This window comes from Pelodiscus sinensis, chromosome 2 (assembly GCF_052426305.1).
Source record: "Pelodiscus sinensis isolate ZL-2025 chromosome 2, ASM5242630v1, whole genome shotgun sequence".
Taxonomy (NCBI): Eukaryota; Metazoa; Chordata; order Testudines; family Trionychidae; genus Pelodiscus; species Pelodiscus sinensis.
In genome coordinates, this window is record NC_143053.1 from 134645 (window position 1) to 151251 (window position 16607).

Genomic DNA, 16607 nt, shown 5'->3' on the forward strand with positions numbered 1-16607 from the left:
GTTTATTGATAAGAAGGTCATGCAACACTGTATCAAATGCTTTACTGAAGCTTTGCTATACCATATCCACCACTTCTTCATTATCCACAAGACTTGTTATCCTATCAAAGAAAGCTATCAGAATGGTTTTACATGATTTGTTCTTTACAAATCCATGTTGGCAGTTACCTGTCACATTATCTTCCACATGTTCCACAGGTATTCCTTAATTATTTGCTCCATTATTTTTCCTGGCACAGAAGTTAAGAAGACTGTTGTATGGTTTCCTGGGTTGTTCTTATTTCCCTTTTTATAGATGGGAACATAACCCTTACCTCCCTCCCTGCACACACACATGTTCAAACAAATTAAACTTTTGCAAGAGTAAAAATAATACAGGCTGAAGTGCAGCAACAGAATGGAAACTGTCCATTTTTTTGCACTGAATATGGAATGTATGATTACACTGGAACAAAGCATCCTGATTTGCAGTAAGAAAAGCAGATATGGTAGGTGACCAGATTGGCTCACCAGGGAAATGCTTGGTGAGCTTACACACAAAAAGGAAGCCTATAAGAAGTGGAAACTTGGTCAGATGACTAGGGAGGAGTATAAATATATTGCTCGAGAATGCAGGGGATTAATCAGGAAGGTGAAAGCACAATTGGAACTGTAGCTAGAAAGGGATGTGAAGGAAAACAAGAAAGGTTTCTATGGGTATGTTAGCAATAAGTGTGATCAGGGAGCGTGTGGGACCCTTATTGGATGAGGGAGGTAACCTAGTGATAGATGATGTGGGAAAAGCTGAAGTACTCAATGCTTTTTTTTGCCTCTGTCTTCACAGACAAAGTAAGCTTCCAGACTACGGCAGTAGGTAACTCAGTATGGGAAGGAGGTGAGCTGCCCTCGGTGGACAAAGAACTGGTTAGGAACTGTTTAGAAAAGCTAAACATACACAAATCCATGGGTCTGGATTTAATGCATCCAAAGGTACTGGGGGAGTTGGTAGATGTCATTGCAGAGCCGTTAGTCATTATCTTTGAAAACTCCTGGAGATTGAGAGAGGTCCCAGACGGTCCAGGGAACTATAGACCAGTAAGCCTTTCCTTAGTCCCCAGAAAAATCATGGAGGGGATCCTTAAGGAATCCATTTTGAAGCACTTGGAAGAGAGGAAAGTGATCAGGAATAGTCCACATGGATTCATCAATCTCAAATCATGCCTGACCAATCTGATTAGCTTCTGTGATGAGGAAACTGGGTCTGTGGTCATGGAGGAGTCAGTGGATGTGATATACCTGGACTTTCGATACAGTGTCCCACAACATTCTTGCCAGAAAGTTAAGGAAGTATGGATTGGATATGTGTACTGTAAGGTGGATAGAAAGCTGGCTGGATTGTCAGGTTAACTGTGTAGTGATCAACACAGTAGGTTAGATAAATGCCTATCAGAGATGGTCTAGACAGTATTTGGTCCTGCCATGAGGGCAGGGGACTGGACTCGATGACCTCTCAAGGTCCCTTCCAGTCCTAGTATTCTATAATTCTATGATTAACAGCTCGATGTCTGGTTGGCTGTCGGTTTCAAGTAGAGTGCCCCAAGGATCGTTTCTAGGGCAGGTTTTGTTCAACATCTTTATTAATGACCTGGTTGAGGGGATGGATTGCACCCTCAGCAAGTTTGTGGATGACTCTTAAGCTGGGGGAGAGGTAGATACGCTGGAGGGCAGGGAGAGGGTCCAGAGTGACCTAGACGAATTGGAGTATTGGGCCCAAAGAAATCTGATGAGTTTCAATAAGGACAAGTATAGAGTCCTGCGCTTGGGACACAAGAATCCCAAGTATTGTTACAGGCTGGGGACTGAATGGCTAAGTAGCAGTTCTTCTTTGAGTAGTGTCCCCATGGGTGTTCCACCAAAGGTGTCAGGCTTGTCCCAGTGCTGCAGTTTGGAGAGTTTTCTATAGCAGTAGCCTCTGGTGGACTGTGCATGCACAGAAGCCGTCTTGCGCTGTTCACACCTTTTCTGCATTGTGCAGTTCATACCGACAGTTCCTCCTAACCATCCACAGTCGCAGATGGAGTTGGGACGAGCGCCTACCTCCGCCTTGAGGAGAAATGTAGAGTAGCAATTAGATTATCTTTTTCGTCCCAGTTCAGCCCCTACCCCTTAGTTATAGTTAGAATTACAGTTCTAGTTAGCTTATTTTAAAAAAAACAAGCAAGTTCTCTCAGGGTATGTCTACACTACCCCGCTAGTTCGAACTAGCGGGGGTAATGTAGTCATCCGCAGTTGCAAATGAAGCCCGGGATTTGAACGTGTGTAGCCGCGCGGCACGGGGTTCGAACTAGCCGGCATTTAAAAATGGCGCCGGCTGGCTTCATGCAAATGAAGCCCGGGAAATTCAAATCCCGGGCTTCATTTGCAACTGCGGATGACTACATTACCCCCGCTAGTTCGAACTAGCGGGGTAGTGTAGACATACCCTCATTGTACATAGTTGTTGGTCAGCTGACCAACCCTCCTTTTTAGCCTTTCTCAGTCATCATGCCTGGCTCCCCCGGGTTCAAGAAGTGTGCCTCATGCGGGGACACCATGCCAGTGTCAGACGGCTATTCCTGCTGTATAAGGTGCTTGGGGGAAGGCTATATCCCCCAAAAGTGCACTTATTGCTCAAAGTTAACCGCCCGCGCCAGACAGGACAGGGAAATGCGGCTGAAGATGCTGCTGTTCAATAAAGCACATCATCCTCCATCTACAGGACATACAACAGACACTCCGGGTGTGTGTAAGTCCCACGACGGAAAGAGCTCCGCTCCATCGAGGAGTGTAAGTGCGGGAGACGCACCGGGCTCATCGGCTCTGCTGCCAAGGAACGCTGCGGCAAAACCATCTAAAGCCCGAAGCACTTCGGCACCTACCCCCGTGATTTCCTCTGCGCCAGTGTCAAAGTCATGCACGGCACTGTGCCCGGAATCCGCACCGTATGCAGTGGCACGGGCTCTGGCGTCACTGAGAGCCAAAGCGGCACCGTCACCGACCCCGAAGGGCAAAGCGGCACTGTTACTGGTGCCAAGGGCCGAAGCGGCGCCGAGGGCTGAAGCGGCACCAAGATTGGCTTCTGCGGCACCGAAGCCTGGCATCTTACTATCCATGCCCCACTGCTTAGTGAGGAGGGAGAAACAGTAACAGGAAACTTGGAAATGGCAGAGATGCTCAATGACATCTTTGTTTCGGTCTTCACCGAGAAGTCTGGAGGTGAGCCTAACGTAGTAAATACAAGCAGAGAGAGGGTAAGTTTAGAAGATAGGATACACAAAGAACAAGTTAAAAATCACTTAGGAAAGTTAGATGTCAGCAAGTCACCAGGTCCTGATGAAATGCATCCCAGGATACTCAAGGAGCTGATAGAGGAGGTATCTGAGCCTTTAGCTATGATTTTTGAAAAATCATGGCAGACAGGGGAGATTCCAGAAGACTGGAAAAGGGCAAATATTGTGCCCATCTATAAAAAGGGGAATAAGAACAACCCAGGAAACTACAGACTGGTCAGTTTAACGTCTGTCCCAGGGAAGATAATGGAGCAGGTAATTAAGGAAATCATATGCAAACACTTGGAAGGTAATAAAGTGATAGGGAATAGCCAGCATGGGTTTGTGAAGAACAAGTCATGCCAAACTAATCTGATAGCTTTCTTTGACAGGATAACGAGCCTTGTGGATAAGGGAGAAGCGGTGGATGTCATATACCTAGACTTTAGTAAGGCATTTGATACGGTCTCGCATGATATTCTTATTGATAAACTAGGCAAATATAACTTAGATAGGGCCACGATAAGGTGGGTGCATAATTGGCTGGATAACCATAGTCAGAGAGTTGTTGTTAACGGTTCTAAATCCTGCTGGAAAGGGATAACGAGTGGAGTTCCTCAAGGGTCTGTTTTGGGACCCGTACTGTTCAATATCTTCATCAATGATGTAGATATTGGGATAGAGAGTACGCTTATTAAGTTTGCAGATGCTACCAAACTGGGTGGGGTTGCAACTTCTTTGGAGGATAGGGACATAATTCAAAATGACCTTAGCAAGTTAGAGAAATGGTCAGAGGTAAACAGGATGAGGTTTAATAAAGAGAAATGCAAAGTGCTCCACTTAGGAAGGAACAATCAGTTCCATACATACAAGATGGGAAGCGACTGTCTAGGAAGGAGCATGGCGGAAAGGGATCTAGGGGTCATAGTGGACCATAAGTTGAATATGAGTCAACAGTGTGATGCTGTTGCAAAAAAAGCAAATATGATTCTAGGTTGTATCAACAGGTGTGTTGTAAGCAAAACTCGTGAAGTCATTCTGCCGCTCTACTCTGCACTAGTTAGGCCTCAGCTGGAGTACTGTGTCCAGTTCTGGGCGCCACATTTCAAGAAAGATGTGGAGAAATTGGAAAGGGTACAGAGAAGAGCGACAAGAATGATTAAAGGTTTAGAGAACATGACCTATGAAGCCAGGCTTCATGAACTGGGCTTGTTTAGTTTGGAGAAAAGAAGATTAAGGGGGGACATGATAGCGGTTTTCAAATATCTAAAAGGGTGTCACAAGGAGGAAGGAGAAAATTTGTTCCTCTTGGTTTCTGAGGACAGGACAAGGAGTAATGGGCTTAAAGTGCAGCAGAGCAGGTTTAGATTGGACATTAGGAAAAAATTCCTAACTGTCAGGGTGGTCAAATATTGGAATAAATTGCCAAGGGAGGTGGTGGAATCTCCCTCTCTGGAGATATTTAAGAACAGGTTAGATAGACATCTGTCAGGGATGGTGTAGACGGAGCTTGGTCCTGCCTTGAGGGCGGGGGGCTGGACTCGATGACCTCTTGAGGTCCCTTCCAGTCCTATTATTCTATGATTCTATGCCCCCAGCCTTGTTGCCGGCATCGACATCACCAACGCCGGCGTCACCATCCAGCACTCAAGAGCTCTTGGAACCATATTCTCTCATCTCCACACCTACTAGTCCACTACCTACAGTGCCTCCTCCAGCAAGGACTTCCACGCTACCAACCAAAGCTCAGAGGAAGGCTCGGCACTTGCACACATCAACGCCCAGCCCTGACAGGGCTGTTTTCCTGGAGCCTTCCACTTTACTGCACCGTCGCTCGCACAGACCATGGATGTATTCGATCACCTTCAAGGCACTATTGGAGATCCCCACATCAATCTCCAACACCTTCACGTTATCACCAGTTATGTCGCTCTCGCTCACCATCACGCTACACAATGCGATCAAGATCTCCAGGGTCCCCAGCTCCCCAGATCCCCTACTCCTGTTACAGGAGTGCAAGTTCCTATTCTCCTGGGCATTCCCTGCATGCTCATCATCATTGTAGTCTCTACACCTATTACCACTGTGAACGCCCACACTCCAGCAGCATATTTCGTTCACCATACGTATCACCAGAGCGTGTTCGGTCACAGTCTCCACATATCTCAACCCAGGACACCCTACCTCCTGCACAGGCTCCTCCAATGCCCACAGGTGATACGCCCTTGACTTCCACCCAACACGTAGGGGATAATAATCAGTCTCCCACCTCTGAGGAGCAGCATATGGATTCTCCGACTGATCAATTGTCCTCTTCTCCAGACGACGCAGTCTTCCAAGGCGACTCTTCTCCTGTAGATGATTATAAACAGTTTCAGGAGCTTTTTAAAAGAGTAGCTCACTCTCAGGATCTAGGCCGACGTACCACAAAAGCAACACGCTCTCCTGAGAAATCTACAGCAGTCACAGAAATCAATATTGGCTCTCCCCTTTGATGAAGCCATTCTCAAAATAGCCAATGATATATGGCAAAGCCCAGCTTCCGTGCCACCTACAAATAAGTGTACCGACAAGAAATACTTCATTGCAGCCAAGGATGCAGAGTCCCTATTTACGCATCCCCAACCCAACTCCATTGTTATGGATGCCACACAACAAAAATCAAAGACGACACATGGCAGGAATACTGCTCCTGACAAGGAAGCAAAACGCCTGGATTTGCTGGGTAGAAAAGTCTATTCTTTGGCCACAGCAACACTCAGGATGGCTAATTACTCGGCACAACTCGCAAATCATGACTTTTACAATTATTCAAACTGGCCCCCCTCATGGAATACTTACCTGAACCTAAGAAACAAGTCCTGAAGGCTGTAGTACAGAAGGGTTACACAGCAGCACATGTAGCACTCCAAATTGCACTTGATATCACCGACACAGCCTCCCGGACCACAGCAACTTCGGTGGTCATGCGCTATGCTTCGTGGCTTCACTTGGCTTCCGTACCAAAGGACCTCCAGCCTTTTGATTGCCAGTCCTTATTTGCGCAGAACACAGATGAGGTCTTGATTCCAACAAAGACTCTCGCACAACCCTGAGAATGCTCGGAATGTACACTCCACCCTTCAGGCGAAAGAGGTTCGGTTTTTACAACAGACAGAGGCCATTATCGTATGCTGCACCACGCTTTCGACCTTATGATCAGCTGAAACAAATACAATGACCTCAGTGGCGTCATCAACAACCCAGCAAGACTTCCAACCAACAACAATCCACCTCATCATCTCTAGCCTGATTCTGGCTTGTATATTTATATCTGCCTCTGGAAATTTCCACTACATGCATCTGATGAAGTGGGTCTTTGCCCACGAAAGCTTATGCGCCAACACTTCGGTTAGTCTATAAGGTGCCACAGGACTCCTCGCCGCTTTTGCAGATTCAGACTAACACGGCTACCCCTCAGACACATATCACAGTTAGTAGTTCTGCAGTTTCATATATGAGTTCCTTCAGAACTCTTGGGAAAATAACATCTGGTCCCAGTGATTTATTACTGTTTATTTGTTCCAAAACCTCCTCTACAAACACTTCATTCTACAACCGTTCTACAGATCTGTCATCTAAAAAGAGTGACTGAAGTAGAGGAATTTCCCTCACACTATCTGCAGCAAAGACCAACACAAAATTCATTTAGCTACTTACTCCACAAGTGTTCCTTTAGTATCTTGATTCTCCTAGTGGTCCCGCTGACGGGGAAGGAGGGGGTTTCCTACTCCTGAAATACTTTAAAATAACGTATGTCTTTTTCTAGTTGCTTTTTTGGCCTGCCTAATTATACTTTTACACTTTATTTGCTAGAGTTTATGTTTCTTTCCTTTGTTCCTCAGTAAAATTTGATTTCCAATTTTTGAAAGGTGTATTTTTGCCTCTAACTGCCTCTCTTACTCCACTGTTTAGCCAGAGGCACTGTTTATTCCTCAGTTATTTTTTTTATTTTGGGTGTGCACAACTTGAGCCTATATTATGGTGTATTTTAAAAGTTTTCACACAAATTTAGATGTTTTACCCTTGTGACATTTCCATTTAACTAGCCTCCTCATTTTCATATAGCTCCCCATATTAAGTGAAAAGCTACATGGTGTATTTCTTTGGCATTTTTCCCCTCCAATGTGTTAAATTTAATTACATTCTGATTGCTATTATCAAGTGGTTCTGCTGTATTCACTTCTGGACCAGATCCTGTATGCTACTAAGAATTAAATCAAGACTTACCTCTCCCTTTCTGGGTTTCAGAACTAACTGATCTAAGAAGTTGTCGTTACTGGTATCTAGACATTTTAACTCTGCATCCCATCCTGACATTACATGTTCCCAATCATAGAGCTGGAAGAGACCTCAGAAAGTCATCAAGTCCAGCCCCCAGCCCAAGGTAGGACTAATCCCAACTAAATCAACTCAGCCAGGGTTTTGTCAAGGTGGGACTTCTGGACCCTCTCTAGTGCATCCATATCCTTTTTGTAGTGGTGGCCCCAGAACTGGACACAGTACTCCAAATGTGGCCTCACCAGAGCTGAATAAAGGGGAATAATCACATCTCTGGATCTGCTGGCAATGCTCCTCCTAATGCAACCTAATATGCCATTAGCCTTCTTGGCTACAAAGGCACACTGTTGACTCATATCCAGCTTCTCATCCACTGTAATCCCCAGGTCCTTCTCTGCAGAACTACTACTTAGCCAGCCTGTAACAATGCTTGGGATTCTTCTGTCCCAAGTGCAGAACTCTGCACTTGTCCTTGTTGAACCTCATCATATTTCTTGTGGCCCAGTCCTCCAATTTGTCTAAGTCACTCTGGACCCAATCTCTGCCCCCGAGTGTATCTACCTCTCCCCTTAGCTTACTGTCATCTGCAAACTTCCTGAGGGTGTAATCCAGTGGTCCCCAATGTGGTGCCTGCAGGCACCATGACACCCGCTGGGCCATTTCTGTGCGCCCGCCGAGTGATCGGGGCCAGCCCCGCCCCCTGGTACGTGGTGCATGGGCGGTGCCGGCTCCTGGGCACGCAGCGTATGGGTGGCCACTGGTGTAATCCATCCCCTCATCCAGGTCATTAATAAAGATATTGAACAAAACCGGTCTTAGAACGGAACCTTGTGGCACTCCGCTAGAAACCGACCGCCATCCTGACATTGAGCCGTTGATCATTACCAGCTGGGTCAAACTTTCTAGCCAGCTTTCTATCCATCTTACCATCCATTTATCCAATCCACATTCCCTTAACTTGCTGGCAAGAATATTGTGGGAGACTATATCAAAAGCCTTGCTAAAGTCGAGGTATATCACATCCACTGACTTCCCCATGTCTACAGAGCCAGTTACCTCATCATAGAAGCTAATCAGATTGGTCAGGCACGACTTGCCCTTCGTGAAACCATGCTGACTATTCCTGATTACTTTCCCCTCTTCCAAGTGCCTCAAAATGGATTTGTTAAGGATCCTTTCCATGTTTTTTCCAGGGTCTCAGGAAAGACTGACCAGCCTAGAGTTCCCTGGATCGTCCTTCCCTTTTTTGAAGATGGGTACTACATTTGCCTTTTTCCAGTCATCCGGGATCTCTCGCTATCTCCATGACTTTTCAAAGATAATGGCCAAAGGCTACTCAATGATATTTGCCAACTCCCTCAGTACCCTCGGATGTATTAAGTCTGGACTCATGGATTTATGTATGTTTTGCTTTTCTAAATAGTTCATAACCTGTTCTTTACCCACCAAAGGCTGTCCATCTTCATCCCATCTTGTGTTACTTAGCACATTAGTCTGGGAGCTGACCTTGTCTATGAAGACAGAGGCAAAGAAAGCATTGAGTATTTCAGCTTTCCCCACATCATCTGCCACTAGGTCACCTCCTTCATCCAGAAGGGGTCCCACACCCTCTCTGATCACCTTCTTCTTGCTAACATGCCTGTAGAAACCTTTCTTGTTATTCTTCACATCCTTTGCCAGCCGCAATTCCAATTGCACTTTTGCCTTCCTGATAACCCCCCGGGCATTCTCGAGCTATACATTTATATCCCTTCCTGGTCATTTGTCCATGTTTCCACTTTTTGTAAACTCCCTTTTTGTGCTTAAGTTCACCAAGGTTTTCCTCTGTAAACCAATCCGGTCTCCTACCATATTTGCTTCTCTTGCTACGCATCGGGATGGTTTCTTTCTGTGCCTTCAATAAGGCTTCTTTAAAATACTGCCAGCTCTCCTGGACTCCTTTCCCCTTCATGTAAGCATCCCAGGGAATCCTGCCCATCAGGTCTCTGAGGGAGTCAAAGTCTGCTTTTCTGAAGTCCAAAGTGTGTATTTTACTACTCTCTTTTCTTCCTGTGGTCAGGATCCTGAAATCTACCATCTCATGATCACTGCTTCCGAGGTTGTCACCCACCTGTACTTCCCCATTAGTTCCTCCTTGTTTGTGAGCAGAAGGTCAAGCTGCGCACAGCCCCTGGTTGGATCCTTCAGCACTTGTACCAAGAAGTTATCCCCAGTAATCTCCAACAACTTCCTGGATTGCCTGTGTACTGCCGTATTGGTCTCCCAACAGATGTCAGGGTGATTAAAGTCCCCCATGAGAACCTGAACAGTTTATACCCATCCATGACAGCATTCCAGTCATGCGAGTAATCCAACCAAGTCTCTGTTATCCCAATTAAATCATATTTCTTGGACTGGGTCAGGGCCTCCAATTCTTCCTGTTTGTTACCCAGGCTTCTCGCATTGGTGTACAAACACCTCAGATAACCAGTTGGTCGCCTTACCCTCTGCATTCTAATCAGGGGTCCTCCTTTGTTGCTCGTTCCTCTTTTCATTTCTTCCCAGTATCCGACTTTCCCACTCCTCTCAGGGTTTTGGTCACCGTCCCCCAACGAACCTAGTTTAAAGCCCTCCTCACTAGGTTTGCAAGCCTGCCCGCGAAGATGCTCCTTCCTCTCTTTGTTAGGTGGATCCCATCTCTTCCTAACAATCCTTGTGCCCGGAACAGAGTCTCATGGTCGAAGAAACCAAAGCCCTCTCTCCGACACCACCTGCGCAACCTCGCATTTACTGCCTCACGTCGACGATCCCTGCCCAGTCCTTTCCCTTCAACAAGAAGGATGGATGAGAACACCACTTGCACTCCGAATTCTTTGATCCTTCTTCCAGTGCTACATAATCTGCAGTAACCCGCTCAAGGTCATTCTTGTCCGTATCATAAGTTCCCACATGGAGAAGCAGGAAGGGGTAGTGATCCAAAGGTTTGATCAGTTTTGTAATCCTTTCAGTCACATCCTGAATTCGAGCTCCTGGTAAGCAGCACACCTCTCAAGATTTCAGGTCCGAACGGCAGATGGATGGCTCAGTCTGTCTTAGGAGGGAGTCCCCGACCACCGCCACCCGCCTTCTTCTTTTGGGGGTGGGTGGTCTTGGAATCCCCATCCCTAGGACTATGCATCCCATGCCTTCCAGTAGATGGTGTTCCCTTCTGGTTTCTTCCTTGTGAGGTCCCTTCCAAAGCATTCACCACCGCAAGGCCTGTGGAGAGAGCCTGAAAGCGATTACTTACCTCTATAGCATTGAGGGATTCCTGTGCTGGCCTTTTTCCCCTTCTAGAAGTTACATGCTGCCAGCTCTCTTCTTGGTCCTGTTCTGCCCTCTCTGGTTCCTCTGCCTGCCGTGCTTGCAGGATTAAACGCCTCCTTCTATCGAGGAAGTCTTCATCCTCTCTGATCAAGCATAGGGTCGACACTTGGGCCTCCAGTCTTCTTATTTTTTCTTCCAAAATGGTGACCAGCTTGCACTTAGTGCAGATGAAATCCGTTCTTTCTTCCGGGAGGAAGACAAACATGGCACATGCTGTGCAGGTAACAACAGCAGACCTATCACCATCCATACCTGCTGCATGAAAGTCATCAAGTGAGGCCTCAGTGTCTGAGTCAGGGGTGGCCAACCCATTCAGCACAAAGAGCCAAAATAGCAGTGGATATAGCGCAAAGAGCCGGGGCAAAGTTGTTGAACAACAACAACAAAAAAGGGCTGCCCCTTTAAGAAACGCATTTAAAGGCTTTTTGTCCACATCAGGCTCCTGCCGGCCACTGCCATCTTGAAGATGTCATTTTGAATGGCTGCGCCGGACGGGTCCCCTGCTCTGGTGAGCACAGGGAGCTGCGGGCCATTTTCAAGGATGCAAGGGAAGCTTCACAAGACACGGGGGCGGCTTCATGAGCTGCACTTTCAGGAGGAGGAAGAGCCACCTGCGGCTTGCGAGCTGCGGGTTGGCCACCCCTGGTCTGGGCAGTCAAATAAAAATAGCCTTTTGTCCTTAAGGCTTAGTACTGGTTGGCAGGGAGTGACCAGGTGTACATTCCCCCTTTTGTTGTTAAAGGTGACTTACCCGTATCTGGACTGGGAGAGATGCTGTTTAACATTTTTGTAAATGATTGGGAAAAGAGACAAACAGTGATATGGCAAAGTTTGCAGATGATATAAGATTACTCAAGATAGGTAAGTCCAAAACTGTTGTGACAAGTTACAAAGAGATCTCACAATACTGTGTGATTAGGCAATACAGTGGTAGATGAAATTTAGTACTGATAAATGCAAAGTAATATACATTGGAAAACATGATCCCAATTCTATATACAAAATGAAGGGGTCAAAATTCTCTGTTACCACTAAGGAAAGAGATCTTGGAGTCCTTTTGGATGTTTCTCTGAAAATATCTGCACAGTATGCAGAGACAGTAAAAAAGGACAGGCACTTAGGGACTAACAAGAAAATAATTTACTATAAGCTGGGGACTTATCAGTTGGAAGTGACAAAAGAGGCGAAATACCTAGGTATATTGGTTGCTAACAAGATGACTATGTGGCCAATATGTTGCAGACAGGAAAAACGGTGAGTGTAGTGCTAGAATGCAACAGGCAAGGTATTTCCAGTCGAGACAGAAGTGTTGGTACACTTATACAAGAAATAGTTGCGGCTTTATTTGGAATACAATGTGCAATTTTGGTCTCCCATGTTTAAAAAAGGTAAATTCAAACTGGAACAGATGCAGAGAGGGACTTCTAAGTATTTCTGTCCTTCTTCCTACTACACTAGGATCATAAGAGGAATGGAAAACTTACCTTATGAGAGGAAACTCAAAGAGGTTGGCATGTTAACCTAACCAAAAGAAGACTGAGTGGAGATTCAATCACTCTCTCTAAATACATCAGAAGGTTAAATACCAGAGAGGGAGAGGAGTTATTTAAGTTAATCACCAATGGGTACACAAGAAGAAAATGATATAAAAGATAAAAGTTTCTAGACATCAGAGAAGTAAAGTTTTGGAATAGCCTTTCAAGGAGAGCAGTGGGGACAAAACATGGAGGGGATGGTGTGACGGTGCATCAGGGACCTCCCCTCTCCCCCCGATCCTGCACCCCCCTAGCAGCAAGATGAGACTCCGCCAGTCAGTAGAATAGAGAAGATTTATTGCTTCTTCAGGATACAGCACAACATAGATGAGATGTGGTTTCATGAGTCAGGGCCAGGCAGCCTCAGATCCCTTCAGGTAAGGGTTTACCGCTCCCTTCAACTCCCAGTACTCGGCTTAGTCTCTTCTCTCCATGTTTTTCCAGACAAGACTGACCAGCTCCAAAGCCCTGCCCCCCCAGCCAGGTGGCCGTCTCCGCCTCCCTTCCTTTGTCTCTCCTTCAGGGAAGAGGCCTGTTATCTGCTCAGGCTGGGACTAGGTGTCTGGGCCAATACACATGTGGGTGAGTCAGTGGGAATCACACATCACAGTGTAGGGGAACCCCAAGTTACAAAGCAGACAGCACCCCCACTACATCACGCCATGGTACGATGAGCCCACCTACAATGACATGTAGCTGATTTGCAACTACTTACAGCAAATCTCTCTGATGGCTGGGGATGGGACACTAGATGGGAAAGGCTCCGAATTACTTCAGTGAATTTTCCCCAGGTGTCTTGCTGCTGGGTCTTGCCTACATGCTGAGGGTCTAACTGATCACTATATTTGGGGTTGGGAAGGAATTTTCCCTGAAGCAGGTTGGCAGAGATCCTGATGAAGTGAGGGGTGTTGGTCTTCCTCTGCAGCACAGATCATAACATAAAAATGTCCATACTGGGTGATACCAAAGATCAGTCTCACTCAGTACCCTGTCTTCCGACACTGGCCGTTGACAGGTGCCCCAGAGACAATGAACAGAACAAATAATCGTTGTTATTTATCCCCTGTCGCCCATTCCCAGCTTCTGGTAAACAGAGGCTAGGGACACAATCCCTGCCCATCCTAGCTAATAGGCTAGGAGTGGCCAAGACGTGGCTTGCGAGCCACATGCAATTCTTCCCTCCTGAAAGTGTGGCTTGTGATGCCACCCCTGAATCTCGCGAACTGCCCCTGAGCTCCTGAAAACAGCCTCCGTTACCCAGTGCTGACCAGGGCAGGAGAGACATCCGGCGCGGCCATTCAAAATGGCATCTTCAAGGTGGCTGGTGGGAGCCTGATGTGGCCAACAAGCCTTTAAATGTGTTTCTTAAGGGGCAGTCCCCCCCTTTTTTTCCCCTCAAAAATTTTGCCCCGGCTCTTTGTGCTGTATTCACTGCTATTTTGGCTATTTGTCTAGAACGGGTTGGCCACCCCGTAGTAGGCATTGATGGACCTATTTTCCATGAACTTTTTTGAACCCTGGTATAGTCTTGGTCTTCACAATGTCCTCTGGCAAAGAGTTCCACAGGTTGACTGTGTATTATATGAAAAAATACTTTGTTTTAAACCTGCTGCCTATTAATTTCATTTGATGACCCCTGTTTCTTGTTATAAGAAGGAATACATAAGACTTCCTTATTTACTTTGTCTACACTAGCCATGATTTTATAGATCTCTATCATATTCCCCACCCTTAGTTGTCTCTTTTCCAAACTGAAAAGTCTCAGTCCTATTAGTCTCTCCTCACATGGAAGCTGTATCTATCCCTTTCTTAATGATTCCCAACATTCTGTTTGTTTTCTTGACTGCCGCTGCATATTGAGTAAAGGTTTTCATAGAACTATCCACAATTACTCCAAGATCTGTCTTGAGTGGTAATATTAATTTAGACCCTATCATTGTATATGTATAGTTGGGATTATGTTTTCTAAAAACATGGGTCTCTTGCAGATTTAAACTAGTGTAAATGTCTGAGTCCCTGTAACCTGAAGTCTTTAAATCATGATTCGAAGACTCAACTAGAGGTTATGGTCTGTTACAGAAGTGTGGGGCGTGGTTTTGGGGCTTGCAATGTGCAGGAAGTCAGACTAGATTATCATGATGGTTCATTCTGGCTTTCAAGCCTATAAATCTATTAATCTAAAGTGAAAAGAATATTAGGAATCACTGGTAAAGAGATAGATAGTAAGACAGAAATTTTCCATAATGCTGCTGTATGCTGGCATCTGGTAAGCACACACCTTGAATTCTACATGAAGTTCTAGTCACCCAAACTAAAAAAAAAAAAAAAAAAATTGGGAAAAATACAGCGAAGGGCAACAAAAATGATTAGTGGGATTGAACAGCTTCCATGTGAAGAGAGATTAAAAAGATTGGGACTGTTCATATTAGAAAAGAGATGACAGGGTGTGTGTGAGGAGATGTTGGGATGATAGAGCTCTATGAAATCATGAATGATGTGGAGAAAGTGAAGAAGGGAGTATTATTTAGCCCTTCAAATAAAACACAAACCAGGGGTCATGCAATGAATAGGCAGTAGGTTTAAAACAAGCATAAGGAGAACCGCTTCATAAAATTCCCAGTCAACATAGGGAATTCTATGGCAGATGATTGTGTGAAGGTCAAGACTATACTAGAGTTTAAAAAAACTAGATAAGTTCATGGAGGATATATCAATTGTTGTTTGCCAAGATTATCAGAGAAGGAATTTAATGTTCTGGGTGTCCCTAAACCTCTGACTTGCAGAAACTGGGACTGAATGACAGGGGATGGATTACTTGATAAATGTCCCTGTTTTGTTCATACCCTCTGAAATGTGTCAATGGCCATTTTGGAAGATGGCTACTGGGGTAGATAGACCATTGATTTGACCCAATTTGGCGATCTTTATGTTCTTAGTCATGTTTGTAGGTTTTAAATCTAACCAGCTTCTTGTTCCTGCAGATGATTCTGGAAAGGAAGGCAAATAACCAGCAACAGAAACAAATCCAGAGAGAGAATCTTCAACCAAGTCAATCTCACTTCAGTCCATCTCTTCCAAACACCAACTCTGAACCTTTATCTACCATCAGGGTTCAGAGAGACCCAAAACCTACCCTTATGAAAAGTTTACATGAGCCTGCAGGATCTACAGTGCATTGTGAAGTTTCTAGCCAGAGACAGGATTTAGCAGGAACTCTCTGCCAGAGACCTAAAATCAACATGGTTTACAACCCCATAACACACACCAATGTTCAGAGTAAGTGCCAGTCTCCTGAATTAGAATGTGTTGCACATAATAGCTAAGGACAGGGAAAGAAAAAAAGGAAGGAGATTAAGGAAGGTGAAAGAAACAAGTGAAATTTATAGGGGCAACATGAGAGGGTGAGTGTAGAAGGAGAAGGAAAGTTGCACCAAAAAGACATAGAGAATATCAAGACAAAAGAATATCCAATCAGGTATTGTGGAGAAGTACTGGGTGTTGAAATTCCCTACTCATATATTTGGAATATCAGATACTCATTTGAGTATCAGAGGGGTAGCTGTGTTAGTCTGGATCTGCAAAAGCAACAAGGAGTCCTGTGGCACCTTATAGACTAACAGATGTATTGGAGCATAAGCTTTCGTGGGCAAAGACCCACTTTGTCAGATGCAATGCTCATTTGATAATTCGTTTGGCTGCTAAACAATTTCTTTCCTCCTCAAAGTCCTTTCTATTATTTCCATTCTCAAAGCATATACCAGTAGAATGTGCTACACAACTGGCCTGAGATCTACATTAGAGCCTTGCTTTCTTCCTATGACATATGCCACAACTGAAGTCGAAACCCCATCAGTATAAAAAAAGGAACAAAAGGGAGAGCATTCTTTTTTGGGTTCCTGGAACTCCTTCCTCTGGGCTGTAACAGCCCTTATTTGCTATCTGTCAGGGTATAATGCAAGTCCTGCCTTCTTGCCATTATTCATAAGAAGTTGGATGTTGGTTAGACGTGTGTTCAGTTGCATAAGTTATGTAACCATAACTGTGCGCGGTTGCATACGTTATGTTCCTGAGGTGGGAAGAACACCTCAGCAATCCAGCACCTTGACATTTAATTTAAAAA

At 45.3% G+C, this 16607-nt stretch overlaps 1 protein-coding gene across 3 annotated transcripts in view; it reads left to right on the forward strand.

The window, feature by feature from the left end:
- The window catches only part of MAPK15 (mitogen-activated protein kinase 15), a 112985-nt gene that overhangs the window by 80676 nt on the left and 15702 nt on the right, over positions 1 to 16607 (forward strand). For all 3 annotated transcript variants that reach the window (XM_075919908.1, XM_075919909.1, XM_075919910.2), the window contains one exon: positions 15469 to 15763. In XM_075919908.1, the coding sequence (XP_075776023.1) occupies positions 15469 to 15763 (295 nt within the window). The remainder of the gene's footprint in view (positions 1 to 15468; positions 15764 to 16607) is intronic.